Source organism: Micromesistius poutassou (genome assembly GCF_964030765.1).
Source record: "Micromesistius poutassou genome assembly, chromosome: 3".
Lineage (NCBI taxonomy): Eukaryota > Metazoa > Chordata > Actinopteri > Gadiformes > Gadidae > Micromesistius > Micromesistius poutassou.
This window is the reverse complement of record NC_140273.1, coordinates 23,734,738-23,757,790: the sequence shown is the minus strand read 5'-3', so window position 1 is coordinate 23,757,790 and position 23,053 is coordinate 23,734,738. Positions and strand designations below refer to the sequence as shown.

Here is a 23,053-nt window from a genome sequence, read left to right as displayed (position 1 = left end):
ACGTCCACACAGACACTCAGTCATCAGCAGAGGCAGTGTTCTCACTGTCAGGTCCACACACTGGGCGGTATTAACCAGCGTTCAGGGGCCGTGGCTCAGTGGTGTTCTTGAGGATCCAGTGGTAGTGTAACCCGATCATGAGGCGGGGCCCCAGGTGTACGGTCCTCAGACAGTGAGGGGGGGGGGCCAGGTCCTCAGACAGGGTGGTGTAACGGCTCGCTCCCCAGAACTGTCCTCACAACAGACGCTCCACCCAGGGCCGTGCTGCAGGGCCGTGCTGCGGGGCCCCGTGCTGCGGGGCCCCGTGCTGCGGGGCCCCGTGCTGCAGTTGAGCTATCAGGGACTTTTCCTGTAGGTTGATTTAGTTGATTAAGTGTTGGAGGATATGAGGGTCATTATAATATTGGGAGGATCAGAGTCTTCAGATAAAACACACATGATCTAAAGCCGTCTTGGTGATTTCCTTTGTTTAGAGCGTGCTTCCTCCGTCCACAAGGCGCTGCTGAAACACCACCTAGAGCCCTCATGTGGTAGAGCCTGCAGTACACTAACAACCTCTGTTGAGGCTAAAGGTCTGGAATATTCTCACGGCTTCATCCATTGTATAGTACGCCCTAATGCCCTCCCAGCTGGGAGGTGAGCTAGGCTCACTGGAGCGGAACCAGACAGGGGATGTAGAGCGTGTGATGCCTGGTCTGAATGACTGAGCATTGAGACCCAAAGAGGAGCATCAGGTGGGGAAGGAAGGACAGGAGGGGCAGCTGTTGGTACAGATAGATTTACTTTATTGATCCCAAGCTGGAAAATTGCTTATTGAGGAAAATACAGCATAACACAACATGAGGAGAGGGGAGGCAAAAAAATAAGACAAGCCCCAGACTGTGCTCCTATGGGGAGTAGTGTGGGCACAGGAAACAAACACCTCAGCAACATGAGCACATGGTCAGTACACCTACAACATGAGAACACAAGACCTGCAACATGAGCACATAGTCAGTACACCTACAACATGAGAACACAAGACCTGCAACATGAGCACATGGTCAGTACACCTACAACATGAGAACACAAGACCTGCAACATGAGCACATAGTCAGTACACCTACAACATGAGAACATGTTGGGGGGGGGGGTTACCCAGCGCAGCGCCCCGCCCCTGTAGCGGCCGTTGTCCGGCTCTGGACACAGACCCAGACTGGGGGGAACAAAGCAGCGAAGGCGTGGGATGGGGGTAGAGGGGGGTGGATGCGTATCTGTATCTATGTAAGAGTTCATGTATGTGGAGGCCTGGAGAGTCACTTCGCCTGGCGTCACAACCGCGGTGTCTCAGGATGTCATAGCGATAACACTGCACGTTGCCATGGAGACAACCTTGATCAGGTCCCAGACAGAGTCAACAAGCAGCAGGTGTCGGTGGGGCGGGGGGGGGCAGAGAGAGCGTCCCACTGCAGCGCTCTACGGGGACGTGTTGCTCCAGCAGTGGCCTTGGCCCAGGCCAGCGCTGGTTGGGGCCCAAAGCAGATACAGTTTTGGTTGTTTGGTCTGTTGTTGTTTGGTGTTTGGTGTTTGGTTGTTTGGTTGTTTGGTCTTGGGGCGAGTAGCCGCATTCCATTTTACACGACTACTCTCTGTGTCCACTCCGGTCTCCAGAACGATCCATTTGCCTTTGCAGAGCCGTGAGCTTCTCCATGATGTCATCCGTAGTGCTTCTCACAGTCACAGTCTGAGTGCCCACAGCTCTGCCCACCGCTTCCATCATGACGGGCAGCCCTGTGGGGACTTGAACAGCTGACCGCGTACCCTTAATTTCCCGATGAACCAGGGCCATGCCTACTCCAATCAGCACAAAACCTGCTAATATACTTCAGAATATGTAGATGTCTTCCACGTCCTCCACGGAAAGAGCCGCCAGGCACACGCCCCGCCCCCTCTCCCACGCGGCCATCGTGTAGCCAGCTGAGAACGCTCCGGCAGGACAGTCAGGTTCCCCCGAACCCGAGCTTCTCGTCGAGGAGATGGTGTCAATAGCGTTGAGAGACCAGTTGATCAATTCCATGATTTGTAGTTTGGAGAGCAGTGTGGAGAGAATCTCTCAAAGTATAAGACAGTAGACGAGACGAGACGAGAGAGAGAGAGAGAGAGAAAGAGACAAGAGCAAAGCCGGGAAGGTCAGGGGGAGGAGAGGGACAGAAAAATGCGACCGCCTTCGTTGAGAGCAAAAAGAGAAGGTATGGTCGGGTTAGGTTAGGTTAGGGTAAGGATCAGGTATGGGTAAGGGTTAGGGTTAGGGTAAGAGTCTGGTATGGGTTAGGGTTAGGTTAGGGTAAGGGTAAGGGTCAGGTATGGGTAAGGGTTAGGGTTAGGGTAAGGGTCTGGTATGGGTTAGGGTTGGGTTAGGTTAGGGTAAGGGTCTGGTATGGGTAAGGGTTAGGGTTAGGTTAGGTTAGGGTAAGGATCAGGTATGGGTAAGGGTTAGGGTTAGGGTAAGGGTCTGGTATGGGTTAGGGTTGGGTTAGGTTAGGGTAAGGGTCTGGTATGGGTTAGGGTTGGGTTAGGTTAGGGTAAGGGTCAGGTATGGGTTAGGGTTAGGGTAAGGGTCTGGTATGGGTTGGGTTAGGTTAGGGTAAGGGTCAGGTATGGGTTAGGGTAAGGGTAAGGGTTGATATATTGGATGTTTCTGTTTAAAGGTTGGATGGAGCACATTGGGGGCAGTGAAGAATAATGCTTGTTGACTTTGCATCTTAGCGATGATGCTGCTTCTGCTTGTGATGATGACGCGGGTATGGCGCTTTAGGCAGAGCTGTGAACATCTTTGGGCAGAGCTGTGAACATGGTTGCAAGGATTTCAGAAGTGCTCCTGAGCCTGTGGAGAATTTAGTTTTGTTGCATAACTGTTTTGAGCCTCACTGTCTCTCTCTGCATGGTGTTCATCCAAACTATTTCTCCGTCTCTCTCCCTCTCCTGCAGTGTGGCAAAGCGGCGGAGAACTTTGACAAGTTCTTCACGCGCACCCAGCCCCAGCTGACCCCGCCCGACGAGCTGGTCATCGCCAACATCGACCAGGCGGACTTCAACGGCTTCTCCTTCATCAACCCCCAGTTCACCTACCCTACCGCCCCCATCGCCCCTGAGGCCATCAGTGCTCAGTGAGGGGGAGGCCGCGGCCACCCCCATACACCCCCCCCCCCCCCACCCCTCTACTGCCAACCCCCCCCCCCCCCCCCCCCCTGACCACCACTTGAACCAGGCCCAGACCAGGCCTCACATCTTTTATACATGAGTCGAGAGAGAATCTGAGGAAATTGGTTTTGTTTTGATGTCTTTGTTAGTATAGCAATACTCCAAATTGGCCGCAAAAATGAAGTGCACACTATAAACGTGTTAATAGTATTCTAGTATTTTAACTGCAATACCATGTTGATCATTTTTGAGGATGGGGGAGCGATCGAGGCTGCCCTGCAAAACACATCAAAATAAATAACTTAGAATCTCTGAGACTTCAGAGGATTTCTACGAAGCCAGGTGAGAGAAGAGAGCTGAGAGGAAAGAACGGTTTAGCTTGGATATCAGTGATCATGAACAGTATGGTTAAAACATACAGAACGATAGGAGCTAATGAAAATATACATATTCGGATAATGGTTCTAACCAACTGTCAAAACGATCTAAACGATGAACCATGCCAATATGTTGATGGCTGATGGTTTGAGTCTGTTGAGACTCATAAACAACTCCAGTAGGTCCTCTGTGCTGAACCATCTGGGACGGGGACCGAGCTCAAGCCAAATATAGGAGGGGCCAACGTCAGAGTTGTGCCTTGTGATTAAAGTTGCTTAAGATGTTGCTCACTGTATCTTGTTTACAAATGTCTTTCCCTTGTTCTCATGGTGATGGCAAAAGTCTATTTTAGTACATTCTCTGGATTGTAGCCAGACGCGTTCCAGTGCAGAGGAACACCAGACCACTCCCTACTCACAGTGCAGAACGTGTACAACAGATGTTCTCAGCAGGAACACCAGACTGGTCTCATGCAGCATGTAGAATGTGTAGAGCAGATGTTGCCCCGTTGACAGCATGCAGCTCACTTTGTTTGAAATAAGAGCAGAAAGCTTCTTCCTCGCTCCTGAAAGTTAGACTTTTCTAAAGTGGAGCCGGTTCAGTGCGATGGCCAAAGCAGATGTTCCTATCTCCAGGTCATATAATGATCTATCCTTAGAGCTAGAAGGTTTACAGTTGGTCAGTTTACAAGATGTCTGACCCTCTTTGTCTGTCCTGCCTGGATGTCTCTAGAAGCTTCCTGTGGCCATAAGACGTATTTGTCTGTTTGTTTTAAGCCATGTTGATTTTTAGTACTATCATACTAAACCATGTGTATTATCCATGTCCTGGTAGCTCAAGCAGACATGCTGGGTTTTTGAGGTACAGAGACAAACTACTCCTGTATGGGAATGTGCCAGCATTCCTACATCTATTTCATAATTTCCTTATTTTGTGAATTAATATATAATTGTTTCTGTAATCATCTTCAAATTGTATCCTACCATGCTTTTGTCCTCAATTTGTGATGTCTTAGATCTCAATTCTGTTAGATCATTTAAAAATACTTCAACCCGTCTCATAAGTCCTTTGTAAATATCCTATATTCTGTATAGCAACTTACAGCTTTGATGCCAACAACTGAATGAGCTTTTATTGCATTAGCTATGTTTAGCATATATCTATGTCTAAAAAACAATTACAAATAACAGAAGCATACCATAGTTAATTCAGATTATATTGGTCGTCTTCAAAGCATTCAGATTCATCAAAATGAAAAGTGAGGAAATATTGTTTTGAACTGGTTACAATGGATTGTTGAAATGTCAAGTTTTTCTTTTACTTGTTCATATCAAGTGTAGGTTTTGTTCGGTTTACTGTTGGGCAAAAGTTCTAATCGAAGAATGCATTATATATACAAAGCTAGAAGTAATTATTGTTGTTATACTAACAACTATTTCAATTATCTTACTGCACTAAATATCAAATATACTGATGTAATTTCTTTAAATCCCCTATGTCTGATTCATCTGTGCCCTGGTTCCCTTTACCTCTCTCTCTCTCTCTCTCTCTCTCTCTCTCTCTCTCTCTCTCTCTCTCTCTCTCTCTCTCTCTCTCTCTCTCTCTCTCTCTCTCTCTCTCTCTCTCTCACTCTCTCTATCTAGACCAGGAGGGCCCCTAGCTCTATCTAGACCAGGAGGGCCCCTAGCTCTATCTAGACCAGGAGGGCCCCTAGCTCTATCTAGACCAGCAGGGCCCCTAGCTCTATCTAGACCAGGAGGGCCCCTAGCTCTATCTAGACCAGGAGGGCCCCTAGCTCTATCTAGACCAGGAGGGCCCCTAGCTCTATCTAGACTTGTCTTATTTGTTTGGTTTAGGTTATAATGTCAGTGTTGTGTTATTGTCAGATCTTAACAGTTGTTGTAAAATGTTCCTGTTATTGTTCCTAACCCTTTCCTAACCCTGTTGTATAACCTTCCGTTTGTGCCAAACCAGAAAATGCCACAACCCGATCCTAGCAGCGTTGCACTAACCACACTGATGACTTTCTGTGATAGCATCTCTCCGTCGTAGCCTCGCCTGTTAGCCCATTTGAAGCTTCACCTGCTCAGCCCTCTCACCCTCCTACCCTGCATGGAGCCATGGCTGCATCAGTCAAAAGGATGTCAGTCATTGCCATGTCATGTAGCTCATGGATACAAAGCACATGGGCTTCTTCCATTGGTCTGAGTCATGTGTGGACCAACCCCTAGACGGCTGGCCTGTGGCCCCCTGGAGCCCCGCAGCCTGTGGCCCCCTGGAGCCCCGCAGCCTGTGGAGCCCTGGAGCCCCGCAGCCTGTGGAGCCCTGGAGCCCCGCAGCCTGTGGAGCCCCGCAGCCTGTGGAGCCCCGCAGCCTGTGGAGCTCCGCAGCCTGTGGAGCTCAGCAGCCTGTGGAGCCCCGCAGCCTGTGGAGCTCAGCAGCCTGTGGAGCTCCGCAGCCTGTGGAGCCCCGCAGCCTGTGGAGCCCTGGAGCCCCGCAGCCTGTGGAGCCCTGGAGCCCCGCAGCCTGTGGAGCCCCGCAGCCTGTGGAGCCCTGGAGCCCCGCAGCCTGTGGAGCCCTGGAGCCCCGCAGCCTGTGGAGCCCCGCAGCCTGTGGAGCTCCGCAGCCTGTGGAGCCCTGGAGCCCCGCAGCCTGCCGCTGGGAGCTGTAGTCAGACTGTATTGTGGGCGGCTTCCCAAAGACCTGGTTTGAAGCTCGTTGCTGCATGTGTTGGTTTGAAGGCCCAGAATATAGGTTTCAATTATCATAAATACTAACCTTGTAATAAACAAATAAATATTTTAAAAACAACGTGAGTGCTGGAGCCGTTGATGTACTCTCTCACTCTCTCTCTCTCTCTCAATTAAATTATCAATAACCAAAATTCTAACCCTAACCTCAATTTAAAAAAGCTTTATTGGACTAAGAAACAAACGTTAACATTTTCAAAGCAGGTGAAGAATTAGGAGGTCAATATATAAAACGTTAAAAACAAAATATATATACTGTACATATAAAATATTAACTACATAAGGGTTAGGGTTAGGTTAGAGTCGCTCACCAGCTTCTATAAAAGACTCAAAACTCACCTGTTCAGAGTTCATCTAAACTCTGCATAGCCATCCAGACCCTCCCGCCCACTATTGTATGTTGTACGTCCTGGCAATTAATGTACGTTGTATTTATTCATAGTACTTATTGTGTAGCATCTGCAGTAGCTAGCTATCACTGCTGTATACAGGGAATGGGTTAAGCCTTTTCATTTCCTCCCATTTAACAAACTGGATTATAAACAAAGATACATTTTGTGGTTAAACACCTTTATTACAAAACGCAGGAATAGTGGCAGCAATATACGTCATATAAGTAAAAATTCAGAAAATGGGAAGTAGATAGAAGCATCTTTCATCCTTCTTTTTTTTCTGGGTGTTAATCACAACCTATCGTGGCACCTTGGGCAAAGTTGTGAAGGTAACATGGAGCCAAGATGATGATGATGATGAACCTTTATTGATGATCACACAGTGATCACCACAGTGATGGTGCGTGTGTTCTGCAAGTCTCTCATGCGCCTCCACTTCATCCTCCCAAATGCCTGCTCAACTCTGACTCTACCACGGCTGGTAGAGCTGTGTAGTCATCCATGTCCAGCATTATCTGCCACTCTGTGCCAGACTCAGCCCAGACTGACGTCTGGACTGCAGCACAGCCAAAACATGTGAGGGAGAGAGAAAATTAGGAAAACTGATTAATAGATAATGAGAAAGATAACAATTCTGATCTGCAACCATGTTCAGTTTTGTGTTTCTATTGCATTACATCACAAGGCAACGAATCTCTCCATAACTGGAATTCCCCATAAACAAAGAATCTATGTTTGTCCATTGTACTTTTCTCATTAGCATGTAGATGCATTAAAAAGGTTACATTCACAGCACGCTCAGCTCATGCTCAGCACACTGAGCAGCTTGCGGCCACGGTACCATGCGCTAGTGTTTACAGTGGAACACAGAACACTGGGTGCTCCGGCGGGAGTCCTGGAGCTCTATATCTAAATAATATCATATTATATTTAGATATCTATATAATATAATATAATATATATTATCACGGCCAAAAGCTGTTTGTGCCTCCAGATGATATTATGAATCTCAAACGACTGCGTCGGGTTCTCAGACACCTCTGGTTCTTCCACGTCAATCTTAAGTACAGACTGAACCGCGAAATGGAGGAGAAAGGGATTGTTGGGGTTAGGGTTAGGTTAGGGCTCTCTGGGCGGGCCAAGCAGAGAAAGGGGAGGTAACCTGGCCCCTTATGACGACATATGGGGCCGGAAGCCAAATCGGCGCATTTGAGCTTTCATCTTTTCAAAGGCGGGGCAGGATACCCAGTACCGGCACTCCGCACACGCAGAACACGCACTGCGCGTAGGGCACCAAGTGTCTGGGGGGGCACCAAAAAAATCTGTCTTGTAAAAAAATCATCATCATAATAATAATCATAATAACACGATATATTTAAAATGAACATGTGTAAAACGTGTTAATAGATAAGCAATACAAAAGTAACATTTGCTTGAGAAAAAGATGCATCTCCTGTGCGGCCCTCTCTCTCTCCCCTTGGTGGCCCCTTCCCTCACATCCCAGTGGTATGTTCCATTAGATCATTCTCAAGTTTGGCAGACACCTGTGTTTGGACATGGCCTCGAAAAGGCGTCAAGAGTCGGGGGCGGATAAGAGAAAAAAGAAGAGACAGCGAGATGATGCACGCACGTCGATGGCAGGTAAGACAATGTTTTAAATAAAAATGGCTAATTCTGTAATTTAGTCCTTGTATGAATGTCTATGCTCATGCCAGGTAATGTTAACGTTACCGTTAACGTTAGCTCCTATATTATTTTAGCCATCAGAAGTCGTCAGCCAAGTATTAGTCAAGTTTACTTATATAGGTCTACTGCATTTCAGGACGTTTATTTGGCGTTTGTTATGTAGCTTACGTTATGACGTTATGCATGTGTACTGTGAACCAACGAGTATGCAATTGTGTACTGTAGTGGAAAAGGTAATGCTACAGATGATACTTTAAAGTAATGAGTTGATGAATGGAGAATGGCTCCTGGTAACATGAATTCTGAGAAACCTTGCATCTGCAGGGCGACATCTGCAGGTGAAACTACAATTTGAAAGAAAATAAAGAAATCTTAGTTATGTAGATCCCCCTCCCTTCACATTCATAGTTTTCAAATTATGTAGGTTTTTTTTATATTGTGAGCCATCAATCATTGTCTTAAAGGTAAAATAGTTTTAAATGTTGTCATGCATCAGTGATTTACACATTGGCTTACATAAACCTGTAATTAATATGTAATATTGTTTTTGAATCAAGGTGCAAAACTGTATTTCAGTGTACAATCCCTGAGTATTTTTTCTTGTATTTCTGAATGCAGGGTCAATGCTTAGATATGTGCAAGGAGTTCCTCAAGACCAGGAGGAAGATTTAGATGATCAACCATCCACCAGCAGTTCAAGCACACATCATCAACCACCAATCTCTGCAGACTCTGCAACAGCACCCAGCCCTGACCAACAACCATCAACTACTAGTTCAGGACTTATGTTAATGTTTGGTGCTATTGTTAATGCCAAATTAGTGTAGTCTTTTATCAAGATTTTAATTTCTCTTTATTTGCACATTACATTTTGCAAAACATTAATGTTGAGAAGTTATTTTGGAAAAAAAGAGAAACGTACTGACAATTACTGAATTGATGTTTGATTGATGATTTTCGGGGGGGCACCACAATGCATTTGTGCTTAGGGCACCCAAATGTCTAGCGCCGGCCCTGAGGATACTGCTCGTTTTACACCTAACGCCATTTCTAGCCACTGGGGACCATAGGGAGGCTAGGGGAACTCATATTAATGTTAGAAAACCTCATAAAGTGAAATGTTCATGCCATGGGACCTTTAAGCTTCTAACATGCATTTCTTCTAAAGTTGTTACAAGAAATGCGTTACATAGAAGACAGCGATTTCGCAAGGGAAGCTCACCTTCCCCTAAAATGTCACGTCTGGGCAGGCGAGGCCAATGGGAGCAGAAGTGACGGGTTCGATTCCCACCTGCGTTGACGTGTGTGTGTGTGTGTGTGTGTGTGTGTGTGTGTGTGTGTGTGTGTGTGTGTGTGTGTGTGTGTGTGTGTGTGTGTGTGTGTGTGTGTGTGTGTGTGTGTGTGTGTGTGTGTGTGTGTGTGTGTGTGTAGTGATGTCGAATTGATACGAGCACGTATTCCGCTTGGGTAGAGCGCGCGCGACACAAGCTGCGCCCGCCACTGTGTTCCGAGCAGAGGCAGAGGACCAGCGCGCGGGAGGAGAGAGGAGAGACGGACTCCCCGCCGAGCCCCTTCACCCTCCAAGGTAGCGCGCTCCTCAGACTGTTGCGTCACAAAGAGGATTTGTTACTTTTCGGGGATTTGTTTATTTGAGTTGGTTTGGGTAAATACTCACGTTTTATTCGAATGTCTCCAACTAGGATATGCACGCCTTATTGTTTGGGGAAGACTAAGCGTCCATTACCCCCCGTTACGCATGTCGTGGGCTGTTGTGGGAGAGAGGTCTGGCTCTGCTACCGTTCAGCTGGACAACGTTTCGCTCCATCACCGGAGAGCTTAACATCGCGCTGCTTGTACTCTAGGTCTTCTCCCGTGCGTACCCGGGTACGGGTAGAGTGGAGTGGGTCTGTGCCCTGGTTCATGGGGGAGAATACCCTCTGGGTTATGTGTGTGGGTTCTATGATGGGATATTAACTAACAGTATGTCTGATCGATCCTTATTCATCCTCACTGTCACTCTACTGCCATAGAGTGTCGGCTATAGTGTTGCTGTAGTGTTTTACGAACGGCGGAGGTTGATCCATGTTATGGTCCGATAGTCCAAAGAGACTTCAAGTACAGCAGCCTGCATTTCTTCATGGTAGTTCATCAATCTAATAATGTCTACCTTTTGTTAGTTATAGTTAATGGCCTGCTGTAGCTTAATGGTACAAACATTGTAAACTTGGTCAACTAAAGGTCACATTACCGTTTTCAGTCTCTGATTCGTAGTCTTTATTGTTGTTTGAATACGATCAAACTTAATTCCTTTTATTTTCATTGCACAGTGAAACTGAGTAGCAGTTGGATTGGAACATGAACAAATATCTCAGGGATGCCCCAATACCAAATGTACACTTATACGATACCGATACTGAGGCTTTGCCTTTGGCCATCTGCCGATACCGATATCACTTTGTTTTTCTCTTAATAATGACTAGAAAATGCATTTCCTGCAGAAAATACAGTGAGTGCTGTAGTGCAAAGTGAGGTTGAAAATATGTTTTGGTAAAGCCACATAGTATAAGACGTAAAGAAATGTTAAATTAGCCAATTAACCACCTACAAACATCTCGCTAAAGAAAAGTTAAATGGCTTAAATCAAGTGAAAAGATTTGAGTTCTAAAGTCTGATAAAGTGATTAAGTTTGAGTACATTTGAGATAAAATATAGAATAGCTGAGCTGTTACAGTTGATAGTGTTTGAAATGGTTGAATCAAGTCAGTGTTACAGTCGTGTGTGTGTGTGTGTGTGTGTGTGCGTGTGCGTGTGTGTGTCATCACTTGTAGTAATCAGGAAAAGTGTTATTGATGTTATTTTTTCACATCTAATCGATAATTGAGATAAGCTCACAAAATGATAAGGCTTGTACCGTTGGTTTTTACTTCTCCGTGAAGTGTTGTACGTAGACACGGACACCCTCTCCATAGCGCTACGTGCACATCCAATATTTGAACTATCCGTCGAGGCAATGGAGACGGCAAGGGCTGCGATTGGTCCTCTAACAACATCATTTCCGGAATCACTTTTCCGGTTTGACTACTCTCACAACAACACCGTCATTTTCAAAAGAGTTGGCTCGTCTCCATTTGTGCATCAAAATCTATCTAGTATCTGTGTTTCATTATTTGTCAGCTCCAACTCGCAAAGCAGTCTTTTTCTCTCTGACATCATCGTTCACTGTGAGCCAGAAGCACAACAATCAACGACCTTACCGACCATAGGTGTCGTGGGATTAGGGTTAGGGTTATGGGTTAGGGTTAGGCTAGGGTTAGGGTTAGGCTAGGGTTAGGCTAGGGTTAGGGTTATGGGTTAGGGTTAGGCTAGGGTTAGGGTTAGGCTAGGGTTAGGCTTAGGGTTAGGGTTATGGGTTAGGGTTATGGGTTAGGCTAGGGTTAGGGTTAGGCTTAGGGTTAGGGTAGGGTTAGGGTAGGGTTAGGCTTGCGTAGCGATCCCTACTGATCGGGTGGCGAATTGAATTGTGTATCTGACATCTCGACGGAGAACTTCGAAGGCTCGAGGGGTCTCCGTGGTTATGGAGTTGGAGTAGTTTACTTTAGCCTTTAGTCTCCATGAAGTCTCTTTCATCGACATATCGTTTGTGTAGATAGCATGACGTGAAATGATAGTTTATGTTAGCATTTAGCTTCTACTGTAAGTACATTGGATATGTAAGAAGCAGTTTGGAAATATGATTATAATATATCGGGTGTTTGCCTCTAGCCTCTATGGCTAGAGGCAAACACCCGATATATTATAATCATATTTCCAATTGATTTTAGCGCCAGTGAAACAAGAAATACCGTAACCGTTTAAGCTTAGCATTGTGTTTCTATGTTAAATATTGGTGGCAATCACAAAAGCTGTGATCCTCTGTAGCCCAAGCTGGAGCACGTGACTTCGTCACACTCTGGCCTCAACGGAAGACCAACTGAAAATATACAAAGCAAATTTTGCATTCGGCTGTTGCCATTTTTTTCTTCTTTAAGGTTGAAATACGACCACACTGCTGACATGACCTTTCAACCAGTAGCTCTCATGGCGCTAGCTCTCATGTGCATGCGACTAATTAGGTGAGTGCTGCATGCAGCGCTCAACTACTGAACTATACTCAACTATTGCTCTTAAGTTTTATTCTTTCTTTCTTCATCTTTTTTCTTCTTTATTATTCCCCACAAATTTTTGGACGTACAATTTTTCACCTAGAGACTCCATTCCAATTTTAAAATGTTCAGATTAGCTTGGAATCACTTGCTTCCTTTCAGATCTTTTAAATGTTTTAAACTTTTTAAGATATTCTTTTATCTTTTAAAATATTATTTTTTACAATGGAAGTCAATGGGAGGACGGCAGAGCCGTCCTCCCATTCTCTGCCCACTCTCTGACATTCTCTGGGCATTCTCCGCCCATTCTCTGACACTTCAACTACTTCAGACTTCATAACTGGTCAATTTCTAACCGTTAACCTTTGTTCAAACGTTTAACAAATCAACACACTTGTATATTCAACTGTATCGAAACAGAATTTCAATATAATTTATACCTTTTTCAGAATCACAGTTTAAGTTTCATTTCATACCCACTTTGTACATTTCCAGTTGGAGTGTAGCCCAAGGTAGCTAGTTAGCGATAGCCAAAGGTAGATATGAAAGATAACCATTGCGAACCTAACCTAGAAACACGTTATCAAGCTTAAACTGTTCTGTATTTCTTGATACACTATATATGCTATGCTATGATATGCTAAAATTATTAATTGATTGTAAATATGATTGTTATATATCGGCCATTTGTCTGTGGGGACCCCCGTTTATATCACTAAAGGCTAGGTGCTTGCTACATATCCGGGTGTACTCCCGGTAAAAGCTAAATGCTAAAAACAATGCTTGTCTGTCCAATAGTAATTAGGGGCGGGGGAGGGACATCAGACCTGTCACTCAAACCTCCACGCCAGTGGAGATTTAATTCATGATGTATTTGTCGAGCTGGCGTTGACGTCGTCGTAGGCGTCGTAGTTCTCTGGTTGATTTTCCTTGAAGTTCTAGTAAGATTATACGTACTTGTAAGATCATTTTATGCATGACTACTTTTAGGGTTGTTTTATTTTAGCTCATGTACCAAACATACATTTTCTGTGTCTGAGAGTGTGTGGGCGTGTGTGTAATGTAAAAGTTATTAATGGGGTAGTTCTGGTCTGTGTTGATAGAATAGTGTTAGAAATAAACTTACCCCTTAACCTTACAAGCTGGTCAACCCTGAGGGATCCGGTCTGGGTGGGGCACAGGGGTCTGGGTGGGGCACAGGGGTCTGGGTGGGGCACAGGGGTCTGGGTGGGGCACAGGGGTCTGGGTGGGGCACAGGGGTCTGGGTGGGGCACAGGGGTCTGGGTGGGGCACAGGGGTCTGGGTGGCTGGGTGGGGCACAGGGGTCTGGGTGGGGCACAGGGGTCTGGGTGGGGCACAGGGGTCTGGGTGGGGCACAGGGGTCTGGGTGGGGCACAGGGGTCTGGGTGGGGCACAGGGGTCTGGGTGGGGCACAGGGGTCTGGGAGGCGAGGCTGCTCCATGTGTGGACCCTGACAGCAGGGAACCTTTCCCAGCGCCGTGGGGGTCTGCTCTGGTCTCAGTCTGTTATGAGTTCAGGGTGGTTTTCCACCTTGTCTTTGGTCAATATTTAAATACAACAGGTGAATTACAAAGTACCCTGCCCTAAACAATGATGTGTCTCACGTTTCTAAAGGTCCCTAATGTATATATTCATATAATATATATACACAGGTACAATACAGGTTCAAACAACTTCACATAGACTGTATATAATACAGGTTGAAATGATTTAAGTACACGAGTTGGGCTACTTACTACTTTCCTATTTAGACTTATTTCCTATCTAAGTAGACCAGACAATGTCACAGTCACTAGGGTCGGGCACTGTCCCCTAAATTGGCAGGTGCCGATGTTTACAGTAAAACATCACGATGGACGATGACATCGTCATCAGGGGGGGGGGGGGGGGTAGGCCAAAAAAGGGTAGGCCTACTACTTCGCTTTTTTTGGATTTAGACCTGATGAGAGTGGACAGCCAAGGGACACAACTGACATTGTGATCTGCGCATGTGTGATCCGCGCAATAGACGGGCAGACGACCGATCTACATGACCACTTTATGATCGGGTTCTTGATGTACGCCTAGTGAACACCATTAAAGTCCACCAAAATGACACATATGGTCTAGCCCAATAAGAACTGAGTCACAAAGCGTCATTGATATTTTGAGCTGAAAACAGCCTCCCTCTCCTCGGCCTTCCACACGGTGGACCTCCAGACCCTCCTCCCTGTCATCCTGACCTCTCCTCAGCCTTCCACACGGTGGACCTCCAGACCCTCCTCCCAGTCATCCTGACCTCTCAGCCTTCCACACGGTGGACCTCCAGACCCTCCTCCCTGTCATCCTGACCTCTCCTCAGCCTTCCACACGGTGGACCTCCAGACCCTCCTCCCAGTCATCCTGACCTCTCAGCCTTCCACACGGTGGACCTCCAGACCCTCCTCCCTGTCATCCTGACCTCTCCTCAACCTTCCACACGGTGGACCTCCAGACCCTCCTCCCAGTCATCCTGACCTCTCCTCAGCCTTCCACACGGTGGACCTCCAGACCCTCCTCCCAGTCATCCTGACCTCTCAGCCTTCCACACGGTGGACCTCCAGACCCTCCTCTCCACCCTCCAAGAACTGGAAATCTCAGACTCTGACCTCACTCCGTTCACATCCTCACCCATCGTACTTCCAGGGTCACGTGGAAGAGTCACTACTGGGGTCCCTCAGGGTTCTGCCCTGGGTCCTGTCCTCTTCTCTCTACACCACATCACTGGGTCGGCCAGACAATTATGCAGATGACACACAACTGCTTGTCTTTTCCACGGTCTGAAACCCAGGTGCAAGCATCTCTGCGTGTCCAACATCTCTCAGGGAAGTTAACTCACCTGAAGCTCAATCTGGACTGAGCTGCTCTTCCTTCCAGCGGAGGTATGTCCCTTGTCCCATCCTCGACCTCTCCATCAATATCCACAACAACTGTGGTGCCGGCGACACGGACGGCCAGGACCCTGGGGCTGACTCTGGATGACCTGCTGTCCTTTGCTGCCAACAGCATCAGTCACTCCTGCAGAGTCATTCTGTACATTATCAGGAGGACGCGTCAGTTCCTCTCCCAGAAGGCCACCGAGCTTTCGGTCCAGGCTCTTGTCGTCTTGTGTCTAGACTACTGCCACTCCTTCCTGGCTGGTCCACCTGCATGTGTCATCAACCCTGTGAAGCTCAGCCCAGCTCCTCTTCAGATTCTCCCACACTACACCACTCCTCTGCACCGGCTACCGCTGGCTGCTCCCATCCCATTCTCTGGTACTCCTCTCCCAGCCCGTCCACTCCACTATGTGACTATATATATATACAACATGATACATCTTTATATATATATGTATATATATATACAACATGATACATCTTTATATACTGTATATATATATATATATATATACAACATGATACATCTTTATCTTGGCCCGTTACATACATGATCTTTTGCTCCATCTCCTGTTTCTATATTGGAGCACTTAAAGCAGTTTGTTTATTTGATCTATTTTATTTTACTCATAAACTTCGGCTCTGTCTTCTGCCTGTACCACAAAATCAAACCTTTTGGTAGAGGTAGCAGCTAATCAGTATCAGCCCGACTTAAGTCTTTGTTGAATTTGAGAGGGCTTTGCATAATGTTTTGCCAAAGCAACTGGGCCATTTGAAGACTAACTTTTAAGTGAGGGACTCTGATGAAACAAGATTTCTCATGGATAGTGCACTTGTTTAACCCAAGGTTTCTTCATGGACAGCGTTTCAGGGGCTTAGGGCAGGATATAAGGATGTTATGGAGCGTTGGAGCGATGGGATTTAATTTGATTATTCAGGGGTTGATAGTAGTGGGAATGTACACTGCCAAACAGCTTTCTTTGAGCATTGTCCCCTCCCCCTCAGTGGCGATCGCATACAAATGGATTCAGAGCTCAGGTGTTTTCAATGTGTTTTCAAGATGAAGTTGAGGTGAACACCGAGTGGGATTGTAGCTACCGTGGCAACGCCCCGCCGTCGGGCAGGGACGAGCCGCCTCAGCACCACGGACAGCGGCCTCCCCAGGTAGTGAACCGGAGACACACACCTCTCCGCGCAGCTGCGCTATATTGATGGCCTGTCAAGCGTGCCCGGGCAATCCCGGGGATTGGGGGGACGGTGAGGAGGGACGGGTGAGGAGGGCTGAAGAGGAGGCAGACGGGAAGTGGACTGGTAGAGAGTCACCATAGCAGACGCACGCCGCACGTTGTATTAACCAACGAACGCTTCCCCTCAACAGCAGTAAGCCGGAGGCGACGGGAGGTGCACCCCCAGGAGGTCCCTCCCCCCTCATACCCCCGCCAGGAACCACCTGAGTTGTACTACTTTTTCATTTTTGTTCCTGGGCTGCACGAATAAATCGCAACGAAAAAACAGTTCATTTCATTGAGAAATCGGACGACGACGACGACGACTACCTTAATATATCCTGAACCGCACAAACCTTCTCATCGTGGTGTTGCTATTGGTTGGTGTTGGTATTGCTTTCTCATCGTGGTGTTGCTATTGGTTGGTGTTGCTATTGGTTGGTGTTGGTATTGCTTTCTCATCGTGGTGTTGCTATTGGTTGGTGTTGCTATTGGTTGGTGTTGGTATTGCTTTCTCATCGTGGTGTTGCTATTGGTTGGTGTTGGTATTGCTTTCTCATCGTGGTGTTGCTATTGGTTGGTGTTGGTATTACTTTCTCATCGTGGTGTTGCTATTGGTTGGTGTTGGTATTACTTTCTCATCGTGGTGTTGCTATTGGTTGGTGTTGCTATTGGTTGGTGTTGCTATTACTTTCTCATCGTGGTGTTGCTATTGGTTGGTGTTGGTATTACTTTCTCATCGTGGTGTTGCTATTGGTTGGTGTTGCTATTGGTTGGTGTTGGTATTGCTTTCTCATCGTGGTGTTGCTATTGGTTGGTGTTGGTATTGCTTTCTCATCGTGGTGTTGCTATTGGTTGGTGTTGGTATTGGTTGGTGTTGGTATTGCTTTCTCATCGTGGTGTTGCTATTGGTTGGTGTTGCTATTGGTTGGTGTTGGTATTGCTTTCTCATCGTGGTGTTGCTATTGGTTGGTGTTGGTATTACTTTCTCATCGTGGTGTTGGTATTGGTTGGTGTTGCTATTGGTTGGTGTTGGTATTGCTTTCTCATCGTGGTGTTGCTATTGGTTGGTGTTGCTATTGGTTGGTGTTGCTATTGGTTGGTGTTGCTATTGGTTGGTGTTGGTATTGCTTTCTCATCGTGGTGTTGCTATTGGTTGGTGTTGCTATTGGTTGGTGTTGGTATTGCTTTCTCATCGTGGTGTTGCTATTGGTTGGTGTTGGTATTACTTTCTCATCGTGGTGTTGGTATTGGTTGGTGTTGCTATTGGTTGGTGTTGGTATTGCTTTCTCATCGTGGTGTTGCTATTGGTTGGTGTTGGTATTGCTTTCTCATCGTGGTGTTGCTATTGGTTGGTGTTGCTATTGGTTGGTGTTGGTATTACTTTCTCATCGTGGTGTTGCTATTGGTTGGTGTTGGTATTGGTTGGTGTTGGTATTGCTTTCTCATCGTGGTGTTGGTATTGGTTGGTGTTGGTATTACTTTCTCATCGTGGTGTTGCTATTGGTTGGTGTTGCTATTGGTTGGTGTTGCTATTGGTTGGTGTTGGTATTGGTTGGTGTTGCTATTGGTTGGTGTTGGTATTGCTTTCTCATCGTGGTGTTGCTAGTGGTTGGTGTTGCTATTGGTTGGTGTTGGTATTACTTTCTCATCGTGGTGTTGCTATTGGTTGGTGTTGGTATTGCTTTCTCATCGTGGTGTTGCTATTGGTTGGTGTTGGTATTGCTTTCTCATCGTGGTGTTGCTATTGGTTGGTGTTGCTATTGGTTGGTGTTGGTATTGCTTTCTCATCGTGGTGTTGCTATTGGTTGGTGTTGGTATTGCTTTCTCATCGTGGTGTTGCTATTGGTTGGTGTTGGTATTGCTTTCTCATCGTGGTGTTGCTATTGGTTGGTGTTGCTATTGGTTGGTGTTGGTATTGCTTTCTCATCGTGGTGTTGCTATTGGTTGGTGTTGGTATTACTTTCTCATCGTGGTGTTGGTATTGGTTGGTGTTGCTATTGGTTGGTGTTGGTATTGCTTTCTCATCGTGGTGTTGCTATTGGTTGGTGTTGGTATTGCTTTCTCATCGTGGTGTTGCTATTGGTTGGTGTTGCTATTGGTTGGTGTTGGTATTGCTTTCTCATCGTGGTGTTGCTATTGGTTGGTGTTGGTATTGCTTTCTCATCGTGGTGTTGCTATTGGTTGGTGTTGCTATTGGTTGGTGTTGGTATTACTTTCTCATCGTGGTGTTGCTATTGGTTGGTGTTGGTATTGGTTGGTGTTGGTATTGCTTTCTCATCGTGGTGTTGGTATTGGTTGGTGTTGGTATTACTTTCTCATCGTGGTGTTGCTATTGGTTGGTGTTGCTATTGGTTGGTGTTGGTATTGGTTGGTGTTGCTATTGGTTGGTGTTGGTATTGCTTTCTCATCGTGGTGTTGCTAGTGGTTGGTGTTGCTATTGGTTGGTGTTGGTATTACTTTCTCATCGTGGTGTTGCTATTGGTTGCAGAGTTGCAGCCTGCCAACACGGTGCTAACACAACTTGTGGGTATGATTACTCACAAGTTGGGGGAAATCAAGGGGACATTTAGTTAATTAGGTGAAAAGGCCAGCTAATGGTAATGGAAGTGTTAACATTTAATTTTATTGATTGAACCATGCCAATCCTTTACGATTGGATTACTTTAATAAAATACTGGATTGAATTGAAAGTAGTTTATCATGTTTAGCAAGAGGACAAGTGCGTGCTGCCAGTGGTGAAGCATCGGGGTAAGAGTAATCGTATCTAATATGGATTTGAATTGAGCTATTTATGTTTTGATTTGCATTTTAGGCTAGGGGCCGTTACGGCTATCAGAACATTAGGCTGCTGTGTCTCTGAGGCCTAGTGTGCATTTTAGTCTTCAGTTTGGGGGAAGGAGTCGGTCAGAGGGAGCGGGACTGTGGCTCATGTGTGGCTGGTTGGGGAATGCCTCTCTTCTCATCCTTCGTATGCAATATTTATCATTTCACATGGCTATGCACATGTGCACACATGCATGAGTTTACCTTCATTCTTGCACGTAAAGAAGGCATCGGTTGGTTAGCCGTAGCTCTCAGACTAGCAGCTGTTAGCTTGCTAGCTTCATCCACAGCCTTGCCACCACAGGCCTCATCCTGAAGTGGAAGGCCTTACCGGCCCCGTCTGCTTGTGTCATGTCCACATCAGTTGTAACAGAGCGACATTGAATGATGGTCAGCCCATAGCAACAAAGTCATATGGGTCAGGCTGCACGCCAACAGGGGAGGAACATGCCCCCATGTGCATGGGCAGTCATTATGCTAACATGTTCCAGTGGTCAAACAAGAACATCAAAGCTGCTTTTGTCATTTTTGTTTACATTCATAAAGTATGTCATCAATAGTGACACAGTCAGGTTAATATATACTGTATATGTTGCTTTAAACTCATTAATGTATTATTTTATGTAAAAACTGGAGAATATTAGCCTCACATATCCACACCACTCATAAGGTCTGGAAATGCTGCCGCAGTGTTGAGTTTTTGAGAATTTGTATTTGGAAATATGTTTTCTCCTGCCATGAAAAATATGGATCTTAACGTGGGCCTCCCTTTTTAGACAATCATACACACATTGTAAACAGACAAACATCCGACTGCCTGCCAGCAGTCGGACCTGTCCATGGCAGTGCACAGACGACCAGAGGGGGAACCACCATGCCTCGCGGTAGACATGGATTCATTTAAATCTGTGTCAAATTTGGATGCATTCTTCGCAATTGTATTTTAAAATGCTGTAAAATAGCCAGTTTCAGTGGTTAAATACGTGGATCCATATGTCTGCCTTCAATGACTGTTCATGTGAGAGTGTATGATGGACAAATAGAAATTATTTATTTACGTAATTTTTTACGTATCATTTTTGTTTGACTGTCAAAACCCTGTATTACCATGTTAAATAGTACGTTAAATAGCCGTCATTTACTCTGCGTTAGAGTCGAGGGGAACGGCCTAAAATATTGCATTATTTACCACTAAAATTTAGCATTTTTTAACAGCTTAAATTGGGGCACTCTGAACAATGAACGGCAGTAGGAGGGGGATGGGGAGCGGTCTCACATGAATTACACCTGATTACACCTCGGTCTGAAGTACCTGAGGTAGAGTGACTATGGATGATGAATGAATGTGGCTCTTTGTGCAGGGATGAACTGATTGATTGCCTCTAATCAACACATTCTCTTGTGTTTAAGAAACTCTTCTGGTTCCTTGGTTTGTGAGTCTCACTGCAGGGTGTGTACATGTGCCGAACATCTAGCCCACACTTTTAGTTCCACCTTACAGTGGTACAGTGGTACATTGGTACATTGGTACAGTGGTGCATTGGTACAGTGGTACATTGGTGCATTGGTACAGTGGTACAGTGGTACAGTGGTACATTGGTACAGTGGTACATTGGTACATTGGTACAGTGGTACATTGGTACAGTGGTACAGTGGTACAGTGGTACAGTGGTACAGTGGTGCATTGGTACATTGGTACAGTGGTACATTGGTACATTGGTACAGTGGTACATTGGTACAGTGGTACATTGGTACAGTGGTACATTGGTGCATTGGTACAGTGGTACATTGGTACAGTGGTACAGTGGTACATTGGTACATTGGTACATTGGTACAGTGGTACAGTGGTACATTGGTACAGTGGTACATTGGTACATTGGTACAGTGGTACATTGGTACAGTGGTACAGTGGTACATTGGTACATTGGTACATTGGTACAGTGGTACAGTGGTACATTGATGCATTGGTACATTGGTACAGTGGTACAGTGGTACAGTGGTACAGTGGTACATTGATGCATTGGTACATTGGTACAGTGGTGCATTGGTACAGTGGTGCATTGGTACAGTGGTACAGTGGTGCATTGGTACAGTGGTGCATTGGTACAGTGGTACAGTGGTACAGTGGTACAGTGGTACATTGGTGCAGTGGTACAGTGGTACATTGGTACAGTGGTGCATTGGTACAGTGGTACAGTGGTACATTGGTGCATTGGTACATTGGTACAGTGGTACATTGGTGCAGTGGTACAGTGGTACAGTGGTACAGTGGTACAGTGGTACATTGGTACAGTGGTGCATTGGTACATTGGTACATTGGTACAGTGGTACAGTGGTACAGTGTTACAGTGGTACAGTGGTGCATTGGTACATTGGTACAGTGGTACATTGGTGCATTGGTACAGTGGTGCATTGGTACAGTGGTACAGTGGTACATTGGTACCATTGGAATAAATCTGTTCTACGACTCAAGGACCACAGTCAGCTCTATAAATGTTGATGTTCTGTAGGGTGTTGGAGTTTAAATAGTCGGTTCTAGTCCTGGATGTGGACGGTCTACTCTGTGTGAAGGTGGGACCTGGAAACCTGTATTTCAAATGAAATGGTGTTTGAATAAATCATTTAAAACAGGATCATGGTAATGTACAGGGCCCTGAGGGGAAGCTGTAGTGTATCTCATTATACTGTTAGCTACCTTTCATCTTTCTACGCAGCAGTTCTCAACTTGGTTCGTCACGCAATTTCCACAAGTGCACCTAAATAATCAATTATAAACACATTGGTCAGTCAATGAACAAACTCTTTTTTTAGCGTGATGTCGATGAATAACAGTTAGAACTTCACTGGAATCTGAAATATAAGATAGAAATAAAAGATAGAAATAAGATCTGAAATATAAGATAAAATATAAGAGTTAACAAGTGACCACTAAGAAATGTCCTGCTCCACTCTTGGTTGCGACAGTGTTTTGGGTTGTTATGATTGTTCAGCCTGATTCATTTGTCAGTTTTGTCAATTATTAGACAAACATTTACATTTAGGGCATTTAGCAGACGCTTTTATCCAAAGCGACTTACAATAAGTACATTTGTCATAAGAAGTGAAACAATATATCGCCGTCGGTACAGTAAAGATGTTCATAGAACCAAGTGCAAGCACTAACAATCGCCAGGCCAACCCCATTTCCCGTATACAGCAGTGATAGCTAGCTACTGCATATGCTACACAACTAAGTACATGCTACACAACATGCATACACAACACAATTAAGTACATGCTACACAATTAAGTACAGTGATATACAACCTGCATTAAGTGCGTTCATCAAGTGCCAGGACGTACAACAAACAATAGTGCAACAGACAAATAAGGGACTGAATGGCTACACTTTATAACACTTTATAATATGACCCCTTTAATGGATGGAGGTTCTGAATTCTATCCAAATCTCTCTATCCTCTCTCTCTCTCTCTCTCTCTTTCTCTGTCTCTCTCTCACTCTCTCTCTGTGTCTCTCTCTGTCTCTCTCTCTCTCTCTCTTTCTCTCTGTCTCTCT

The 23,053-nt window shown here is 45.7% G+C and overlaps 1 protein-coding gene across 2 annotated transcripts in view; it reads left to right on the top strand.

The window, feature by feature from the left end:
* The window catches only part of prkcaa (protein kinase C, alpha, a), a 140,450-nt gene extending 137,244 nt beyond the window's left edge, over positions 1-3,206 (top strand). For both annotated transcript variants that reach the window (XM_084465661.1, XM_084465660.1), the window contains one exon: positions 2,968-3,206. In XM_084465661.1, coding sequence (XP_084321787.1) covers positions 2,968-3,150 — 183 coding nt within the window. In that variant the 3' untranslated portion in view covers positions 3,151-3,206. The remainder of the gene's footprint in view (positions 1-2,967) is intronic.
* The last annotated feature ends 19,847 nt before the right edge of the window (positions 3,207-23,053 follow it).